Consider the following 18,142-nt stretch of genomic DNA (forward strand, 5'->3'; position numbering starts at 1 on the left):
TCTCCCGCTCCTGGTCAAATGAACGCAGCGCTACGCCTGCGCCCTAGAGACTTGCGGAACTTATGTCGCACGGGCGGCGGCGGTGACGTGATGGCTGAGGAGGAGGGCGTGAAAGAACGACGGAAGCCGAGAGGGACCTGGGGCGGAAGGGAACCCGGGCCAGGCTTGTGTTCGGTTCCTTGGCGGGGCTGGGGTTCCGATGTGGTCCCCGGAGCGGGAGGCCCAGGCCCCGACCGGGGGAGACCCGGCGGGCCTCCTGCCGCCCGAGTGGGAGGAGGATGAGGAGCGCATGTCTTTTCTGTTCTCCGCCTTTAAGAGGAGTCGCGAGGTGAACAGCACCGACTGGGACAGCAAGATGGGCTTCTGGGCTCCGTTGGTGCTGAGCCACAGCCGCCGCCAAGGGGTGGTGCGCCTGCGACTGCGGGACTTGCAGGAGGCCTTCCAGCGCAAGGGCAGTGTCCCGCTGGGGCTGGCTACGGTGCTGCAGGACCTGCTGCGGTGAGGACCCAGGCAGGGCGGGCCAGGCGGGGGGCGGCTCCCCAGGGCTGACATCAGACCTGCCCCTTGACAGCCCAGACTCCGCGTCCAGGGTTTGATCAGTGGGTGGAGGAGGAGGACGATGAGGAGGCTGCCCCACGGATGGATGTCTGAACTCGGAGAGAAAGAGGGGCTGGGGTGGTAGGAGTGACTGGGATAGTCAGAATGGTCCAGGCGAGAGACCCATCCTTACTGAGGTGTCAGCGGGACACTTGCACTGGGATCCCGTTATGCCGTTATTTCCACGGGACCTCCAGATTTGAATTACCCCTACAGCAGATCTCTGAGATGGGTACTTTGAACTAAGAAAGAACAGAGCTAAGGAGAGAGTACTCGTGGTAATAGACATCTTGATGAGAAAACTCTGGTACAGGTCGAACAAGTAGCCTTTCCTGGTATGTCCAGGACTGAGATTATTTGAACCAGAGAGGAGAGTTTAACTATGTAGCTGGGTGCCTCTGAAAGGGCTTTAGGTGATAAGTGTGTGTATAATAGGTACAGTGTTCAGGCTGTGCTTAAAGAGGTGACATCTAATAGATGACCGATACTTCATGGTTACGGGTACTGTCAAACTTCATTCTCTGGCCTTTTTAATAATCTAGGGCAAGATAATACAGGTATTCTCTTTAAAAGTAAACAGAATCTCAGAGAGAGCAAGTAACCTATTCCAGGTTACACAGGTAGAGTAACTCCAGGACTGGATCCCTCCTTTGAGTTCAAAATCATTTGTATTTCACAATGTATATATTCTGCCCAGCCCAGCCTAGCACCATGTCTCTTTCTATGAATAAAGAGAAAGCCAGGGGTCTCGTGTTTTAGAGTAATGCTTTCTCATTAAATGATCACCCTTCTTTGCTTCTGTTCTCAATACCTTTCACCTTGGCCTAAGAAACCTTTCTGAAATTCTCCTCTGAGAAAGTGTGCTGCAGAAAACGTTTCACCTGATGCCCAAGGTGGAAAACAGTTAAGTCAGCAAGGGACAAAACCAAAATGGGCCCCCTGATACAGGACAGTCACGGAGCATGTCCAAATCCAGAGACCTTTAACCCTTTGACCTCCTCTGGCACCTCGACCTTGAAACATCCTGGTACTTGTCCAAATTTGATATCCACACATCTACAGCTTTGCTCAAGGGCCACGCAGTTGTGCCCAGATCCTGGCTTTACTATTTACTACTAAACTGTTGTCTACATCGGATACAGGCGCCACCTGTAAGCCTTAGTTTGACCAATTATCAAATCACAGTGACATTATATAGGTCAGTTGTGAAAACTTGATTGTTACACAGCCCCTAACAGTAATTGTCCACGGCAAGCATTTAGTAGACTTGGCTGCTGTTGTTACTACCACCAGGAAATACAACTCACTTTCAGCCTAGCTTAGAGACAGCATAAAACCCCAATCTGTGTAGCTTTTAGCCTTCTTCCTCAGGACTGCATCATGCACAGGGTTTTGCATTTGATTGTTCCCAGGCCTGTTGGTAGAAGAAAACCTCCATATAGGCCCAGTGAAGCCTTTTGTGCCTCCGTTGTCTTAGTGGGACACTTGCATTTTTTTTGAGGCCAGACAAGCTGGGCACCATCTGGCCCTCTTTACCGTGTAGATCCTTAGTCTCCTCCTTAGTTAAGGTGCTGGTGATACCACCCATTGTGCAAAGTGGTTAGGGGATGAGCACCGGAGTGCAGGTGACACTGCTGCTAGGAGCTGGTACAGAATACAGGTGACGGGGATGGTATAATGCCTCTGTGGGTTAAGGGGTACGTAGGGACCAGGACAGTTGCATTACACACAGGCGGTTACATTACACATCCCTGTATGCTTTTCTCTCTCTCTGCAGTCGAGGCGAGCTGCAGCGAGAGTCAGACTTCATGGCCAGTGTGGACAGCAGCTGGATCTCCTGGGGGGTTGGTGTCTTCCTGCTGAAGCCCCTCAAGTGGACTCTTTCTAACATGCTGGGGGATAACAAAGTTCCGGCAGAGGAGGTCCTGGTGGCTGTGGAGCTGCTGAAGGTGGGTGTGTAGAAGGGGCACGGGGTGGCACCACATTCCTGGGAAAATACTGTCTCTTTGCCAAGTGATGGGGCTAACGGCTGAGTCTTCATAACATCTTTTGCTCTGAACTTTGTAGGGTTGTGTATTTGTTGGGTTAGTTTTACGTTTTCGGGGTGAGCTTTGTCTAGGAATTGTCAGTGACAGCTGATTACTTCCAGGGCATTAATGATTAGCTATAGTTTAGGGTATGCTCTGCTGTCTCTACCTTACTGGCAAGGAATTCCCAGAATGTAAATTGATTAATGTATTTATTATTGTGCTTGGGGTTGTGCCTAGAGCCCCATGTGCCTTGGGCAAGCGCTCCACTGCTGAGCTCTGGCTCAGCCCTTCTGGCTAAGCTCTGGTTTCCTCTGATTACTCTTCCCCTCCAACTTCCCAGTGGCTTGCTTACCAGTTTCCCCTCTCTTCTGCCTGGATGAGGCCTCCAGCACCCTCCCTTCTTCTGTGCTGCCCAGTCAGCTTTTCCACTTGCTACCTTTTCCCAGGCCATGTGCTGACTGCAGGACAAGTGTGATCCCCGAGCCTTGAGCAGCCATGAAACCGCTCTCCTTTCCTTGCCGGAGTTGTGCGGGAATAGTGTAGCTTCTGGGAACCGTTGTCACTTTCTAAAGCACTGTAGTTAGTCTACTCCTGGGTTGTAGAGAAGCAGGCCTAGAGCTCAACAGGCACAGTCGTGATTCACAGTCTGTTTGGTGACACCTGATGTCCAATATGTTGCTGAGTCCGGTTTTCTCTTGATGGGTAAAGAAGAAAAGGATGTCTATAGGGAGAAGCATGTCAGGAACACTGATTTTCCTAAGGCTAGACAAAGGAATCAAGCAAAAGAAAAACAAAACAAAATTGCCCACAATTTTGCTGTTTAAAACAAAAAGATACAAAAAAATTTCCTTTCTGTTGTCCCTACTTTTGGGTGTGTCCTTTTCCTATTTCTACACTGCATACATGTGTTTGTCCCGTCCAGATCGTCCAGATCTCGCTTGTTACTTTACATTTCTATTATGTTTATTTATTGCTGGGCGGGGTGGGAACTGCTAATGCAAATGGAGATCAGAGGACCTCTAACAGGGCTGGGCTGCTTCTCTCCTTCCACTGGTGGGTCCCGAGACTGGAGACTGAACTCTGCTCCTCGGGCCTAGCTCTCCAGCCTTGACCTGCTGCGTCATCATCAACCCAGATGTTTTTTTTTCTTCCAGTACTGAGGATTGAGCGTAGGACTTTGTGCATGCTAAGCAAACTTTCTGTCATCCTAAGAGCCCTTTAAAAATGTTACACCAAGTTTCGTTCTATAAAGGTTGCCATGAAATTGTCACAACCTTTGTACACAGTTTTCCTTCCTCTCCACAGCAGGCTCCCCTTGACTTCATCTGGTGGTTGTGATGTCCTGGGGCATCCACCAGCCTTTTCCTCAGTCGTTGTCTTCAGCTGACTTCTCAGAAGTCATTGCTAAAGAGCCCTGCTTTGAGCTTCTTGTCCCAATTCATTGCAAATGGTGAGTTATGCTGGTTGACCTTGGCTCACACAATCCCAGCCCTCAGGGGCAGGTGGTTCCCGGAGTTTCAGGCCAGCCTAGCGTACAGGGAGAGTTCCAGGACAGCCAGGACTATGTTCAGACCTAGAAACCCGTCTGAACAAAACAAACAAAAAAGGAGAATTATGACTCTAGAATTTAGAACATGCCCCTCCCATGTACCACCCATTCTCCTCCTGTGTCATCCCCTCTACCCATTCTAGGGTTCTTTTTTTATTTTTTAAAGACTCTGCTGTTGTTAACAGAGGCTTCCCAGCGACATTCAGTAAAGTGTTTTTCTACATCATCATTGGATCCATGATTTCTTTTTCTGTTGTTTTCACAAAATCTCTAAGCACAGCACTACAAATCTGGAGTTCTTCATTTATATGCATTCTTGATAAGGACATTGTGGGGAGTTTGAGTATTCTAGTTTCTTTGCAGTATTTTCAGTCTTGATCAGCAGGCTAGAATGCACCAAAGCAGAGCGCAGCCTCTCCCAGTGTCCAAACTGCCTTTTCCTGTGTCACCGAGGACATCTTTTGCTGCCCTTTCCTTCACTTCGATGTCCCGTGTCCACCCCCGGCACAGCCAGCCGTCCAAAAGCCCTGCGAGCTGCTCATCTGGCTTTGCCTTTAGATTCACAAGTTGTGAAACCTAATTGCTCAGTGATTTCTTGGAATTTTTTTCCAATGATCTTTGTTACCTTCTCCTTTTGAAAGGAATGCTTTTGGGGTCAATGGCCTTTCTAGATTTTCTTTTTTATAAAGATTTTGTGCCGGGCGGTGGTGGTGCACGCCTGTAATCCCAGAACTCTGGGAGGCAGAGGCGGGTGGACTTTTGAGTTCAAGGCCAGCCTGGTCTACAGAGTGAGTTCCAGGACAGTCAGGGCTATACTGAGAAACCCTGTCTCGAAAAAAAAATCAAATCCAACAAAAAAAAAAAAAAACCCGAAAAAAAAAATAAAGATTTCGTATTTGTGTTTGTGTAGGTGTGAGTACAGATGTGCACACCACAGCACGCGTGACAGTCAAGAGGCCAACTGCTTGGGAGCCAGTCTCTGCTTTCACCTTTTTTTGGGCAGTTTCTCTTGTTTCTGCTGCTGCACTTCGTACAAACTAGCTTCCAGGGGACTCTGCGGTCTACACCCCCATTCTGACACCGGGGGTGAGATTACAGAGGAGCACTGCTGCATCCTTCCTTTTACAGCTTTCCTAAGTCCTAGGTCAGCTCCTCCTCTTTTACACAGTGCTGCAGTTGTCGCGTCCTAAAGCTGATCTTCCAGTTGTTACTAAAAGCCAGAACTGTGCCTGCCACAACCTGGGGACCAGCTTTTGGTACATGTAAAGTCTTTCCATAGCATTCTCAGTGAGTGTGCCTACGAGTCTCTGGTAAGCAGAAGGACAGTAGGCTGGGTGCTAGAAAGTGTATTTTCTGTCAATAGAACATAGGTGTCCTGAAATCCATTTTGACCTCTTGATGCATGAATAGAGTATAGAGAATTTACCTTTGCTCAGACCGGATGCCTTCCGCAGTTTCCAGTTTGTGTTCAGTTTTCTCCATCCTGACCTGTGATGACACCTTTCCTTCTAGCCTTTTTTCATTGCATCAAGAATGCTGCTGCCAATTTGTCTCCATTTGCAGATACTGGCAGCCTGACCATTTTCTTCAGGTTTGCTACAGGTTTAGACTTCTTGAGATGCACAATTACAGTATCAACAGCCAGCATCTCGCCTCCCTGCTTTTCACAGATTACCACCTCTGCTGATCTCCACACATACCTTGGCAGGAGAGTATGCCATGCCAGTCATGATCGCGCTGGTGGTGCTGGCCCAGCCATGGTTTGTCTCACACACACACACACACACACACACACACACACACACACACACACACACAGAGGTGGCAGGCATCTGGGATAAGGTAGTTCTAATGCTTCCAGCTTTGAGTCAGTTGGCTTTGTAACAGTCACATTACCCTTTGGTACTTGGGACTCCAGCTGTTCGTCATCACTGTTCTTTATGTCGGCCCCATTGTGATGGTTTTAGCATTATTAATGTCCTATATCTTCAGCATTAAGGCTCAGCAAGTGCCCCAGCTGCTAATCTTATCTGGGGAAGGCCTGTGGGAAGTTGACGCATTTTAGGCCATCAGAGGCAAAGGGGATAAAACCCAAACACATTTTTCTTGTTGGTTTTTCAAGATAGGTTTTTCTCTTCATGCTCTGCCTGCCTCCCTAGTGCTGGGATAAAGGTGTGCACTACCACTGCCTGGCTCAAGTTTTTCTTACTGACCTACTGTTCTTTCAATTTTGTTTTTAATAGTGTTATTTAATGTACAGCTTTTTTGTTATTGATATGTATATGTATGGTTGTGTGAGTGTGTAGCTATGTATCTGTCATGGTGCAAGTGTGGTGGTCAGAGAACATCTTTTGAGAGTCAATTCTCTCTTTGCACCTTGTTTTGAGGCAGGATCCTTTTGTTTCTGCCTTCCTGTGAGCTCCAAGCTGGCTGCGCATTGACTTCCATGCCATCGTCCTGAGTTCATTTCCCCGATCTGTATGGGATTACAGACGCTTGCCACCAGACCTGGCTTTTACTTGTGTTCCTGAGAGTCACCCTTGCGCTCAACCACTGTAACCTGCTGAACTGTCTCTCCAGACACATTTTCTTTTAAGTGTTTACTGCTATCTGAAGAAGCCTCCGGGTTTACTTGTTTATTGTCTGGCTGTCCTATCAAAAGGAATTCCATGAGCCTCAGGACCCTGGGAGATGTTTAGTACATGGTAATCAATAAGTATTTTTTGGCTGGGCAGTGGTGGAGCACGCCTTTAATCCCAGCACTTGGGAGGCAGAGGCATGTGGATTTCTGAGTTTGAGGCCAGCCTGGTCTACAGAGTGAGTTCCAGGACAGCCAAGACTACACAGAGAAACCCTGCCTTGAAAAACCAAAAAAAAAAAAAAAAAAAAGTGTTTTTTGAGTGAGTAAATACACGTGGGCGTGCATGCACAGCCACTCCATTGTTTTTCTAGAATAGTAATCGCTCTGTAGCCTGCTTTTCTTTCCACTTTAATATGTTGGGAGCATCTTTCTGGGTCCTGTGCAGTGTAAATCTGGTTTATCTTTCTTGACAGCTGTACAGTAGTAATCTGTAGATCTATCAACGTTGATGCAGGAGTTCCCACAAGTGGACTTTAAGTCATTACAATTTCCATCTTTGCTAGATCTGTGCATATGCGTCTGTGTAGTTCTGTGCCTTTTACATTTTTAACAAAAATAATTGCCCAATTTGGGGCCAGTGGGGTAGCTCAGTTGGTTAAGTGTGGACCCGGTTTTGAATCCATAGCGCCCACTTAGAAGCCATGGGCAGAGGCTGCATTTAAAATTCCAGGGCTAGCAGAGGTGGGAGGAGTGCCGGGCTTGCCAGCCAGCCAGCCAGCCAGCCTAGCTGCCTTATATACCCATCTTGAAAATCTAAGGTGGAGAGTGATTGCAGAATATACCCGATGAGCTCCACATGCCCCCCACATGTACCTACATACATGTGCACATACATGTGAAGACATACAACTGCACACACATACAAAATAATTACCTGATTTTTAAAATTTTTATCTATCTATCTATCTATCTATCTATCTATCTATCTATCTATCTATCTATTTATTTAATTTGTGGTGTTGAGACAACCTTCACAGTGTAGTCTAAGTTGGTCAGATTTTTGGCAGTCCTGCCTCAGCCTCTCAAGCGCTGGACTCATGAGTAAGAGCCCCACAGCACCAGTAGTTTTCAGGAGTTTGTAAATTTTACTTTAGTGAAGAGTGTCTTAGAAAGCTAACTTCTCACATCCTTGTCAGCATTGGGTGATACCAACTTTTTAAATTACTTTCTATTGATATGTCTAGCATCTTTTAAAAAATGTTTTTGTGGGCGGTGGTGGTGCACGCCTGTAATCCCAGCACTCTGGGAGGCAGAGGCAGGTGGATTTCTGAGTTCGAGGCCAGCCTGGTCTACAGAGTGAGTTCCAGGACAGCCAGGGCTACACAGAGAAACCCTGTCTCGAAAAAAACAAATCCAAAAAACCAAAAAAATGTTTTTGTGTTGCTGGAGATCAAACCCTGAGCCTTGGGCTTGCTTGGCAAGCATTCTACTGCCTGTTATCCCCCCTCCCCCCTTTTAACCTATCCCATCTACGTGGCCCTTTTGAGAATTACCCGTTTCTGTCTTTTACCTGTTCTTGTTGTGTACGTCCTCTTGAGCCAGGGTCCCTCACAGAGCCTAGAGCTAGGCTGGCATCCAGCAAGCCTGAGTCTCTGCCCTGCACAGTGCTAGGGTTACAGATGGTCAGCCTGTGGACTGCTTTCTCTGGGTGCTAGGAGGGCCAATTCAGCTCCTCATGCTTTAGCAGCAAATGTTCTTCCCCTATCCCCAAAGGGGGAAATTTTGCTCCCTAGATTCTTGCTTAATTTCTATTTATGATGTCCTTCAAGTGAAAAAAAAAAAAAACCATTCATTTGTTTGTGTGTGCCTGAATCTGTGTGCATGTACATGGGATTGCTCATTCCAGGATGCGCGTGGAAGTCAGAGGACAACTTGCCGGAGTCACTTCCCCCTCCAACTGTATGGTCCCAGAGACTGAGCTCTGGTGGGCGTGCTTGGCGACAGGTGCTTTTACCTGGTGAGCCACCTTGCCAACCCTCATGATGTCATTGACAGAAGTTGTCATGTTTCTGCGGTGAGAGCTCCCAGCCTTTCCTCTGGAATATTAATCACTGGTCCTGCTTGCCAGTGTATCTTTTGCCACATGTATAGCCTTGTGAATGCTAACTAAGCAAGTGCTCTTCCAGGGTACTGTATTTCTAACTTCTTTTATTCTAATTACTTTGTGCCTATTTTTTTAAATTTAAATTTTAGTCCATGAGTATTTGAGCATGTGTGGTGAGGGAAAGCCCTGTGTTCCCTAGCCAGCCAGCCAGCCAGTTTCTTCCATCCCTTTTAATGATACTGTGTACTGAGTCTTGTGTGTGGTTGTCACACTGTGAGTGCTTCTGGAAGGGGTCGTCAGTCTAAAGGGACCTGTATGCTGGTTGCTGGACTTGTGTGCTGTCCTGAGCATGCTTGGCCACTTGCTTCTTACACAGTAGTTCCTTTTCCTAGGTCTGTTCACAGTGAACCGTGGGCTCTCCTTGGTTCCCCGGCTGTCCTATGGGTCTCTGTGGGTCCGCACACCGACATTGGTCTTCCTTGAGCTTGCCACTGTCCCGTGAATCTCCTTGTGCTCTCTCACTCACACTTGTGGTCTGGATGCCTTCTGGAAGCTGGGGGCTGGAGGGCTCTCCTATAGTCTCCTTTGAACTTCAGGCGAACACATCTGATTGTGTTTGTTTAGATGCCCCAAACCAACTTGTCCAAAGTGGGATGTTAGTGTTTGAGACAGGTGTCTCCTGCAGTCTTATATACGAGTCATTCCAGCTGTAGGCAAGTCCCCTTTCACCTCAGTCCTTGTTCACACACCACGGGTGGCTACTTCTGTCCTCTAAGTTTTGCTGCTACCCCATCTCTCTGTTTCCTAAATGTTGTCCTCTTCAGAGAGGTAGTACTGGCTCTTCTTTTTTTTTTTTTTTTTTTTTTTTGGTTTTTTGAGACAGGGTTTCTCTGTGTAGCCCTGGCTGTCCTGGAACTCACTCTGTAGACCAGCCTGGCCTCGAACTCAGAAATCCGCCTGCCTTTGCCTCCCAAGTGCTGGGATTAAAGCCTTTGCCTCCCAAGTGCTGGGATTAAAGGTGTGTGCCACCACCACCCGGGTTGCGATGGCTTTTCTTGCTAAATGGCCTCCCTGTCTCTAATCCTAACTCTACATCCTATCCTTTGTCATCTGTTTGCTCTCTGACAGTCTAGCCGTGGCTTCTCCATGACTGCCTGCCCTCTGCAGAATGAAGAACGGGTGTGTGTGTGTGTGTGTGTGTGTGTGTGTGTGTGTGTGTGTGTGTGTATTCCCAGAGGGGAAGGCAGGGAGAAGAATGTCAATACTGTATGAAATGAACATCACACACACACACACACACACACACACACTCACACTTCTGTGCCAGGACCTGCTGTCCTTACACACCTCCCCCACCTCTTTCACTTCGGAATGGCTCACCCTCCAACATTGTGATCCCTGGCCTTTGATTTGTGTTTAAGAACCCTCTGAATTCCCATGTTGGAGGGGGAGTGGTGCTGTTCTTGGACACTTCTGTTTCTTGGTCTTCTCACTAGTTCAGCCTGCCTATTCCTCTGTATCACATGTTTTTCCTCTCAACTATTTATACAGCCCTAATAGCTGCACATCTGCAGTTTCTCATAAATGGAGGCACCAGGATGGAAAGGGGCTGTAGCATCATAGTCTCGGTTTGTGTTCAAGAAGCTGAGGATCCGAGCCTGGTGGGTGCAGGGCCCTGGGCTAAGCTGGAATGAGCTTTGGCTTTAGATCCCAGCAGCTTCCACTCCACCCTGTCTTATTCCTCCCGTGACAAGCCTCAGGCTCAACAGACACAGCCATGTGCAGCCCAGGCGACAAACACGAATGGAGCTACCGCCACTTTGTGCATCGTATTTCATGCAGCCACTGCTCTCTCCCAAAGTCGAAGTTTACAGATCCTTTTCTGTAGCTGCCCGCAGCCACATGTAAACCGGGTTACCTGTTGAGAGAATCTTGGGGTTATAGGGAAGAGGGGCGAAAAGAAAGCGCGGCTAAGTCAATGTTCACTGATCAAAGCCGTAAACTTTAATGGCGCCAGACCTTTTAACAGTTTGGGCAAACCCTTCCCCCCAGACTCCAGGCTGAGTTCCGGTGGAAGTTGTCTAGCTTCTCTTGGAGGTCTTCGACTTGACTGCTACGGCAGCTGGGTGGGTCACCTGTTTAATTCAGGGATTCCTATACCTGGAGGAACAATGAACTTAACCTTTACTTCGAGCGCTCCACCCTAGGTGGAGCAGGATCCTGGCTAACTGGGAGAAGTTAACCTTGACCAAAGTCAAACTCTGACCAAGTGCAAGACTGCCCCAATATGGCTCTGTACACTTTTCCCTGTGGTGTGTGTGTGTGTGTGTGTGTGTGTGTGTGTGTGTGCACTGTCACACTGTGGTTTACCTGTAGGGTCAGACAGTCTGTGTAGTCAGTCCCCCCACCACCATGTGAGTCCCAGTTATCAGGCATGGGGGTGAGGGCCCTCATCTCACAGGCCCCACCTTAGTTTTTGAGGCAGTCTTTTTTTTTTTTTTTTTTTAAAGACTTATTTATTTATTATATGTAAGTACACTGTAGCTGTCTTCAGACACTCCAGAAGAGGGCATCAGATCTTGTTACAGATGGTTGTGAGCCACCATGTGGTTGCTGGGATTTGAACTCAGGACCTTCAGAAGAGCAGTCAGTGCTCTTAACCGCTGAGCCATCTCTCCAGCCCTTGAGGCAGTCTTTTACTGAATCTGGAGCTCACTGTTTGGCAAGGCTGGCTAGCCCATGAGCGCTCAGTATCTGCCTGTCTTGGCCATGCTGGTGCTGGGTACAGGACGTGCTGTGGCAATGGCTTTTATCTGCGTTCTGGGCATTCAAACTCAAGTCTTCTTCTTGCCAGCAGGCATTTTACCAACTGAGCCATCTCCCTTGGCCACTTTTTAAGCTGCCACCTTGGATGGGTCAGTACTCTGCAGGTCTTAACGTTGTGGGTCCTGTGGTGGTAACCAGGGCCTTGATCTCTTTGCCTTCCCTGCAGGAAAAGGCCGAGGAGGTGTATCGCCTGTACCAGAACTCGCCCCTCTCCTCCCACCCTGTGGTGGCTCTGTCAGAGCTGAGTGCTCTGTGCGCCAACTCGTGCCCGGATGAGAGGACCTTCTACCTCGTGCTGCTGCAGCTGCAGAAGGAAAAGAGAGTCACTGTCTTGGAGCAGAATGGAGAGAAGGTGTGGAAGCACGCCTGTCCGTGAGTGCATGCGTGTACATGTGTGTGGTTTTCATGGACTCAGTGACTTGTTCTGCACTCATATACCCAGGCCTGGTTGTGGATATCTAATTTGTGTGGTAGGGACAGCAGTAATTTGTCCCTGTCCCCCAGATTGTGAAGTTTGCCAGGGGACCACATGCCAAGGTGTCTCCTGTCAACGACGTGGATGTTGGGGTCTACCAGCTGATGCAGAGTGAACAGCTCCTCTCTCGAAAGGTTGAGTCTTTATCTCAAGAGTCTGAGAGGTAATCTCCTTCCCTGCCTGGCTGACTCTGGAGCCCCAGTGTGACTGGATCTTTAAAAAAAAAAAAATAAAATAAAATAAAATAACCCAAAACAAAAAACAACATCCCCCAGGCCTCTATCTGCATCTGCAGAGCGTTTATTTAATATGCCTGAAGCCATGGATTTGCCTTCAGCATTGCAAAAAATCTTATTAGTTACACAATTACTAGGTACTCCATACAGAAAACTCAGAAGGCAGAAAGTAAAGGAGAGAATTGACTGGTGATTCAACTGTTACCATCTTATTCATGTTCTTCTGAAGGCTGGCGTCCTACTGTGAGGAGATCGTAAGGTGGCTCTGTGCCATCATAGGGCCTGTTTAAGGGCCTCTTGCATTTTCATTTGGGTTCTTCTACCGGGATCCTTGGTAGGAGCCATAGACGCTTCCCTGTGTGGTAGACTAGTGTACTGAATTAGAATTCTTCACTCCATCTCTCAAAGAAGCTCAGGAGTGTTGGCAGGCTCAGACCATAACCACAGTTTTCAGTGTGTAGGGATCAGTCCCATGTCTTTAGTGAAAAGCTGTGTTTGATCACTGTGCCTTGTCACATGAAGATGTTGAAGCCTCTCCTGAGGCTGGCTTCTAGAGACCGCCAGTAGGAGCTGGCTGCCACTGTGGCTGCGGCTTTAGAGACCTCAGGTCTGAAGCTACTTTCATTAATGCTCTTAAGCATTCTTGAGACCCTGCTGCAGCCCAGCCCTCTTCATCTGCTTTCCTTCCACAGGTGCAAAGAGGAAGCCCGCCGGGCATGCCGAGCAGGAAAGAAGCAGCTGGTAGGTTCTCTTCTCCTGCAGCCTTGGAGTGGCATCCCCAGCTGTCAGGGACAGGGGCCCTCTGTTCAGAGAACAGCCCGCCTGGGCTTCAGGGAGCAGCAGCTACAGGTGGCGCAAGCATCACAGCTTATTTTATAGAGAGAAGACCTGGACTGTTCTTGTGGCTATGGTTTGAATTGGGCTGTCTTGCCTCTGCTCTGTGGCCTACCATGTCCCACCCTGATCTGTTTCCATACCCGCCAGGCACTGAGGTCTCTCAAGGCCAAGCAGAGGACAGAGAAACGCATTGAGGCCCTGCACGCCAAGCTGGACACTGTTCAAGGCATCCTGGATCGCATCTATGCCTCCCAGACAGACCAGATGGTAGCTACGCCCCTCCGTGCCCTCTGGTCCCAGTCTCCTACACTGCGTCTCCCTCCCTTGTGGCCTGCTGTTTCAGGGAGTCCTGGGTTCTTCCATGGTGTGGCTGGGTTCTTTTTCTTGTTGGGAAGTCTAACTTCTGCACGTGTAAGGTGAATTGGCCTTGGGTGGCCAGTGCCCGAAGCCAGCTTTGGAGATAAAGCAAGGTTTTATTTTGACAAATGTTGCACAGATAATTCGGCCTTCTCTTTAGGTTTTTAATGCCTACCAAGCTGGAGTGGGAGCCTTGAAACTCTCCATGAAGGATGTCACAGTGGAGAAGGCGGAGAGCCTTGTGGATCAGATCCAGGAGGTACAGGGCCTGGGAGGGTGCATGAGCGAGTCTAGATCATGTGATTGGCTTAATTCAAGCCTCTTTTCCAAACTCTATTCAGCCTTTTAACTGAAAGGGACCATTCCCTGACTATCAGACCTCTGTAATCCTGAACATTTTCCCTAAAGGCTTTGAGCTGCCCAGAGCCACCACTCCCTTTAGAGCTTGTGTTTGTGCCTTACAGCTGTGTGACACGCAGGATGAAGTCTCTCAGACCCTGGCTGGCGGAGTAACCAATGGTTTAGGTGAGTTGACAGGAGACTCCTTCCTGAGAGACTTCGGTTCCTGGGCCAGGACAGATCTGATCATGAACTTGGCCCCTCTCTGGGGTTCACCTGCATGGGTAGTTGGAGGAATGAATGTTCTCTCCCTGACAGCTGTTCTGATGGCCCTTTGTACTCTGTCTCCATAGTGACAAGGCTTCTGACTAGCAGCCCTCTCTCAGGGCAAAGGGAAGGAGGGCCGGGTTCCTGGGGTTGTGGGCCATACCCATGTGACAGCCCAGCTCTGACTATATCGAGAACGTCTGCCTGCGGGTACTCTATGCCTCATGACTCATGTGACTGCTGACCTACTGCAAAGGCGCTGCTGGGCCGGGAAAGCCAAGCTGTCCTAGGCACATAGGTTCATCTCCTTCCTGGGGTTAACACAGCATCTCTCTCTCAGATTTTGACAGTGAGGAACTGGAGAAGGAGTTGGACATCCTCCTTCAGGACACCACCAAAGAACCTTTGGACACGCTCGAGAACCCCCCTGAGACGCTTTATACCAACAGTGTGCCTAAGCCTAGGATCTTGGATGCTGAACTTGAAGCTGAACTTGAGAAACTGTCCTTATCAGAAGGAGGTACGGAGCTGTTTCCCATATCCTAGACATGTGACTGTGGCTGCCAGGTGACAGGCATAGAACCTGTAGGTTCTGTGCCAACACCTCAGATTGCCTGCATCCTAAAGCCCTGCAAGGGAGAGGTGGTCATGTCCATGGAAAAGCCGATCGATGTTCAGGCTTTGGGATGCTTTGGTTGTAGGACTTCCTGTTGAATGTTCTCCTGTCTTCTCGCAGGTTTGGTCCCAAGCAGTAAATCTCCAAAAAGGCAATTGGAGCCAGCTCTGTAAAGCCATCGCAGGAGCTCAAGTGAAGGACCCTCGTGTATCCGAGAGGCGGCCTTGCGTGTGTACATAGTTATTTAATGAGAAACACTGAGAAGTTGCTGGAAGAGGAGGGAAGAGCCACTTGGATGTATCTGGATGCTGCTGCTCGTGCCAGGACAGATACACCGTCTGGAAGCCATGCTATGGAGGTGTGCTCCCAGCGATGTCACGGACCTACCTTCTCGTCTTTATAGTGCCACAATTTATACAGTTCTGTGTTTGACCCGTCGTCTTCATAGCCTGCAGTTGTTGCCATTGGCTCCGTTAGGTTTGTCTTCACCCACCAGCTTCATTCTAGCCTGGGAGGGTGAAAGGTTTGCAGCTTTGCCCATCTAAGCCCGCCCTCTCTCCCACTCCGAGGTCTTTAAACTGCTCCCTGTCCTGTGCTCTATTGGGAATGGGAGTCAAACAACAGAGAGACCCAACAGCTGAGTGTCTGGAGAGAGACACTGTCCACAGACGTTTATCTACATGCTCCGTCACAGCCTGGGTATCTGTGGCTCTGAATGGCTCAGGGTCATGGCAGTTTCCAGGGTGGCTTATGTGATTGGGCGCCACAACCACTTCCATCTCAGGCAGAAGCAGATCTACTGATGGGGTGGAGGGAAAGGGTTAATCTGTCTTTTGAACGTGAGCAGGAGAAACACAAGTAAACTCCAGGCCCCAGGGTGTGAAAGAAGCTGGGTTCTTGCTTTGGCCCCATTATAAATGATATGTTTTTCTGGAGCAAGCCACACGGCACCACATTACCCTCAGCTGGCGGGCTCCCTGTTAGATCTGGAAAGTGTCTTACTGTCTCCAGCACTCAGGGCAGGGGCCTGAACCAGGATGTGCAATAGGAGACGGAGGCTGGCCTGCTGCATCTGCTGTGTGCTGCCTCAGGCCTGCCCTGCACTGCACCTGCTGCACAGCTGTGCCTCTGGGAACTGCAGGACAGGGCAGGCAGGAGAAGGGCCAGGCCGAGAAGTGGATCCGAGTGCTCCAGTGGCAGCCTGCAGAAGAAGCAGGACAGCCACACTGCCATCTGCTGCCCAGGGACGGCGACTGCCTGGACCTCTTTGCACTGCCCCTCCTGCCTGAGGTGACAGGAGCAGAGGGGAGAACTCTGCCTCAGGCCAGGAGCATGAATCACTGTTCAACAAGTCTCTCCCACTGGGCTTTGGCAAGTGGAAATACTGGGGGTGAAGAGAAACAATCACTATTTTTTCTTTTTTAATCTGGTAAATAATTAAAAGAGGAAAACACCAGGTTTTGTTGTTGTTGTTGTTGTTGTTGTCTATTTTTTAACTGGCATCTATATTTTTCTTTTTCTTTCCATTTGCTTGTTTGTTTATTTGAGCTAGGGTTTCATGTAGCTGAGACTGGCCTTGAATTCTTGATCCTCTGGCTTCCACTTAAGTGCTGAGATCCCAGCTGTGTAGCACTGTACACAGCAGGTTGTCATTGTATCAATGTCTTTCTTGTTCCCTCTTGTTTCCCTGAAGCCCCATGTGTTTTCACCCTGTCTTTTCTACCCTGGGCATCTGAAAAATTGTGGACTAGCAGGATAACAGCCTGGGCTGCAGGAAGTCATGCCTGAGCGAGCTTCCCCCTCCAGCCCTGGACTGCTATTGGCTGAACTGTTGTCTCCCAGGTTCTTTACTCCAACTTGAGAGTGACCCTAGCTCCACCCTGTAGTTTAGCACCAGCGATTGCTCTGCCTGCTGCCTCCTCTGCCTGTGGAGGAAGGAGGCTTTAAGGCTGAGAGCAGTCAGCAGGCCAAGTCTGCTACCCTAAGCTGCAGCTCCCTCCGGTGGGGCGAGCATGTGAACCAGCCAGAAGCAGGCATAAGGACAAAGAAGCTTCAGGAACGGTTCTGTACTATTTAAGAATTTAAGAGAATCAGCCTCAGGAGAACCTACAGCCCCAGAGTGGGTCTGGAAGGCTGGCACTGATTAGTAGGATGGAGGGCTGATGGAAGAGTCAGATGTGGACTACGCGAAGGGCCTAGCTTTGGGGAGCCCCTTTACCTGGTTTTGCATTGCACTTTGTCTCTTGCTGTCTGAGCTACTGAGCAGTCCTCACCTAGCACCTGACGCAGAGCACTAAGACATGATTTAGCTTCATTGGTTCAACCCGTGTGTGCTGCTGCTCCTCCCCCATTTGCAGTTCTGCCCTGCCCCCGGGCTATGGCATCTACCCACCCTGTGCCAGGGAGATAACTTCCAATATCCAATGGACTTAGTTCTCAATCCTACAGTCTGTGACTTAGCAAGGCCTACCAGGTTTTTGTCTCCTTGTCTCCTTCCTGGGCTGTGGTAGAAATATACAACCTCAGCCAGAGTGTCCCATTACAGTGACATGTCCTACCTAGAGAGGAACTTTAGGCCTCACTTCCCCCCAAACCCCTGAGTGGGGTGAAACTATAACAAGACAAGAAGGCAAAGAGGCTCTGCTGACACTGGCTGTGTGACACTGGCCAATTAGTCTTCTTTGTGCTTTAGCTTATATATAAGCTACATATTATAATAATTATTGTACATAATAATACATATAATAATTATATATTTATATATTATATATAATTTATATATTTATATATAATATTAGCTTATATATAAAAATATATATATAATTTTGCCTATGTGTGAGTAGGTATGTACACATGAACGCAGGTGTCCACTGAGGCCAGAGACATTTGATCTGAAGCTGGAGTTACAGGGACTTGTGAGCCGCCTGACATGGGTTCTGGCAACTGAACTCAGGTCTTCTTTAAGAGTAGTACCCGCTTTCAACTGTTTGACACCACCCTAACATTGTTTCAAGAATAAAGGAGCTGAATTAGACGGCGGTACACAATGCCTGGAAAATAATTCTTTTTATGAGTTCACACAATCCATGGCTGGCCTCAAACTGAGGATCCCACTACCTTGTCCCTTGTTGGGATTACAGACAAGCACTAAATACCACACCCTGTTTACTCTGGTCCTTTAAGAAGGTCTAGAACTCGGGCTCAGCTGGGGCTGTGGTCTCCTAGGAACTGAGAGACAACAACAAACCATCTGCGATTTTGATGATAGCTACAGAAGGAAGACAGGTAGAGCAGGGAGTGGTGAATTTGGCCTTGGCTTCTCCCCCGG

At 48.7% G+C, this 18,142-nt stretch overlaps 1 protein-coding gene across 1 annotated transcript; it reads left to right on the forward strand.

Annotated features, from left to right (window-relative positions):
• The first annotated feature begins 113 nt into the window (after positions 1 to 113).
• On the forward strand, positions 114 to 16,270 carry Chmp7 (charged multivesicular body protein 7). The gene is made up of 10 exons (XM_052191096.1): positions 114 to 498; positions 2,375 to 2,546; positions 11,854 to 12,039; positions 12,192 to 12,325; positions 13,091 to 13,139; positions 13,383 to 13,502; positions 13,753 to 13,851; positions 14,057 to 14,117; positions 14,539 to 14,718; positions 14,935 to 16,270. The coding sequence occupies exons 1-10, from the start codon at positions 200 to 202 to the stop codon at positions 14,985 to 14,987; spliced, it is 1,353 nt and encodes a 450-aa protein (XP_052047056.1). The 5' UTR covers positions 114 to 199; the 3' UTR covers positions 14,988 to 16,270.
• Positions 16,271 to 18,142: the final 1,872 nt, after the last annotated feature.

Source organism: Apodemus sylvaticus, chromosome 8 (assembly GCF_947179515.1).
Source record: "Apodemus sylvaticus chromosome 8, mApoSyl1.1, whole genome shotgun sequence".
NCBI lineage: Eukaryota > Metazoa > Chordata > Mammalia > Rodentia > Muridae > Apodemus > Apodemus sylvaticus.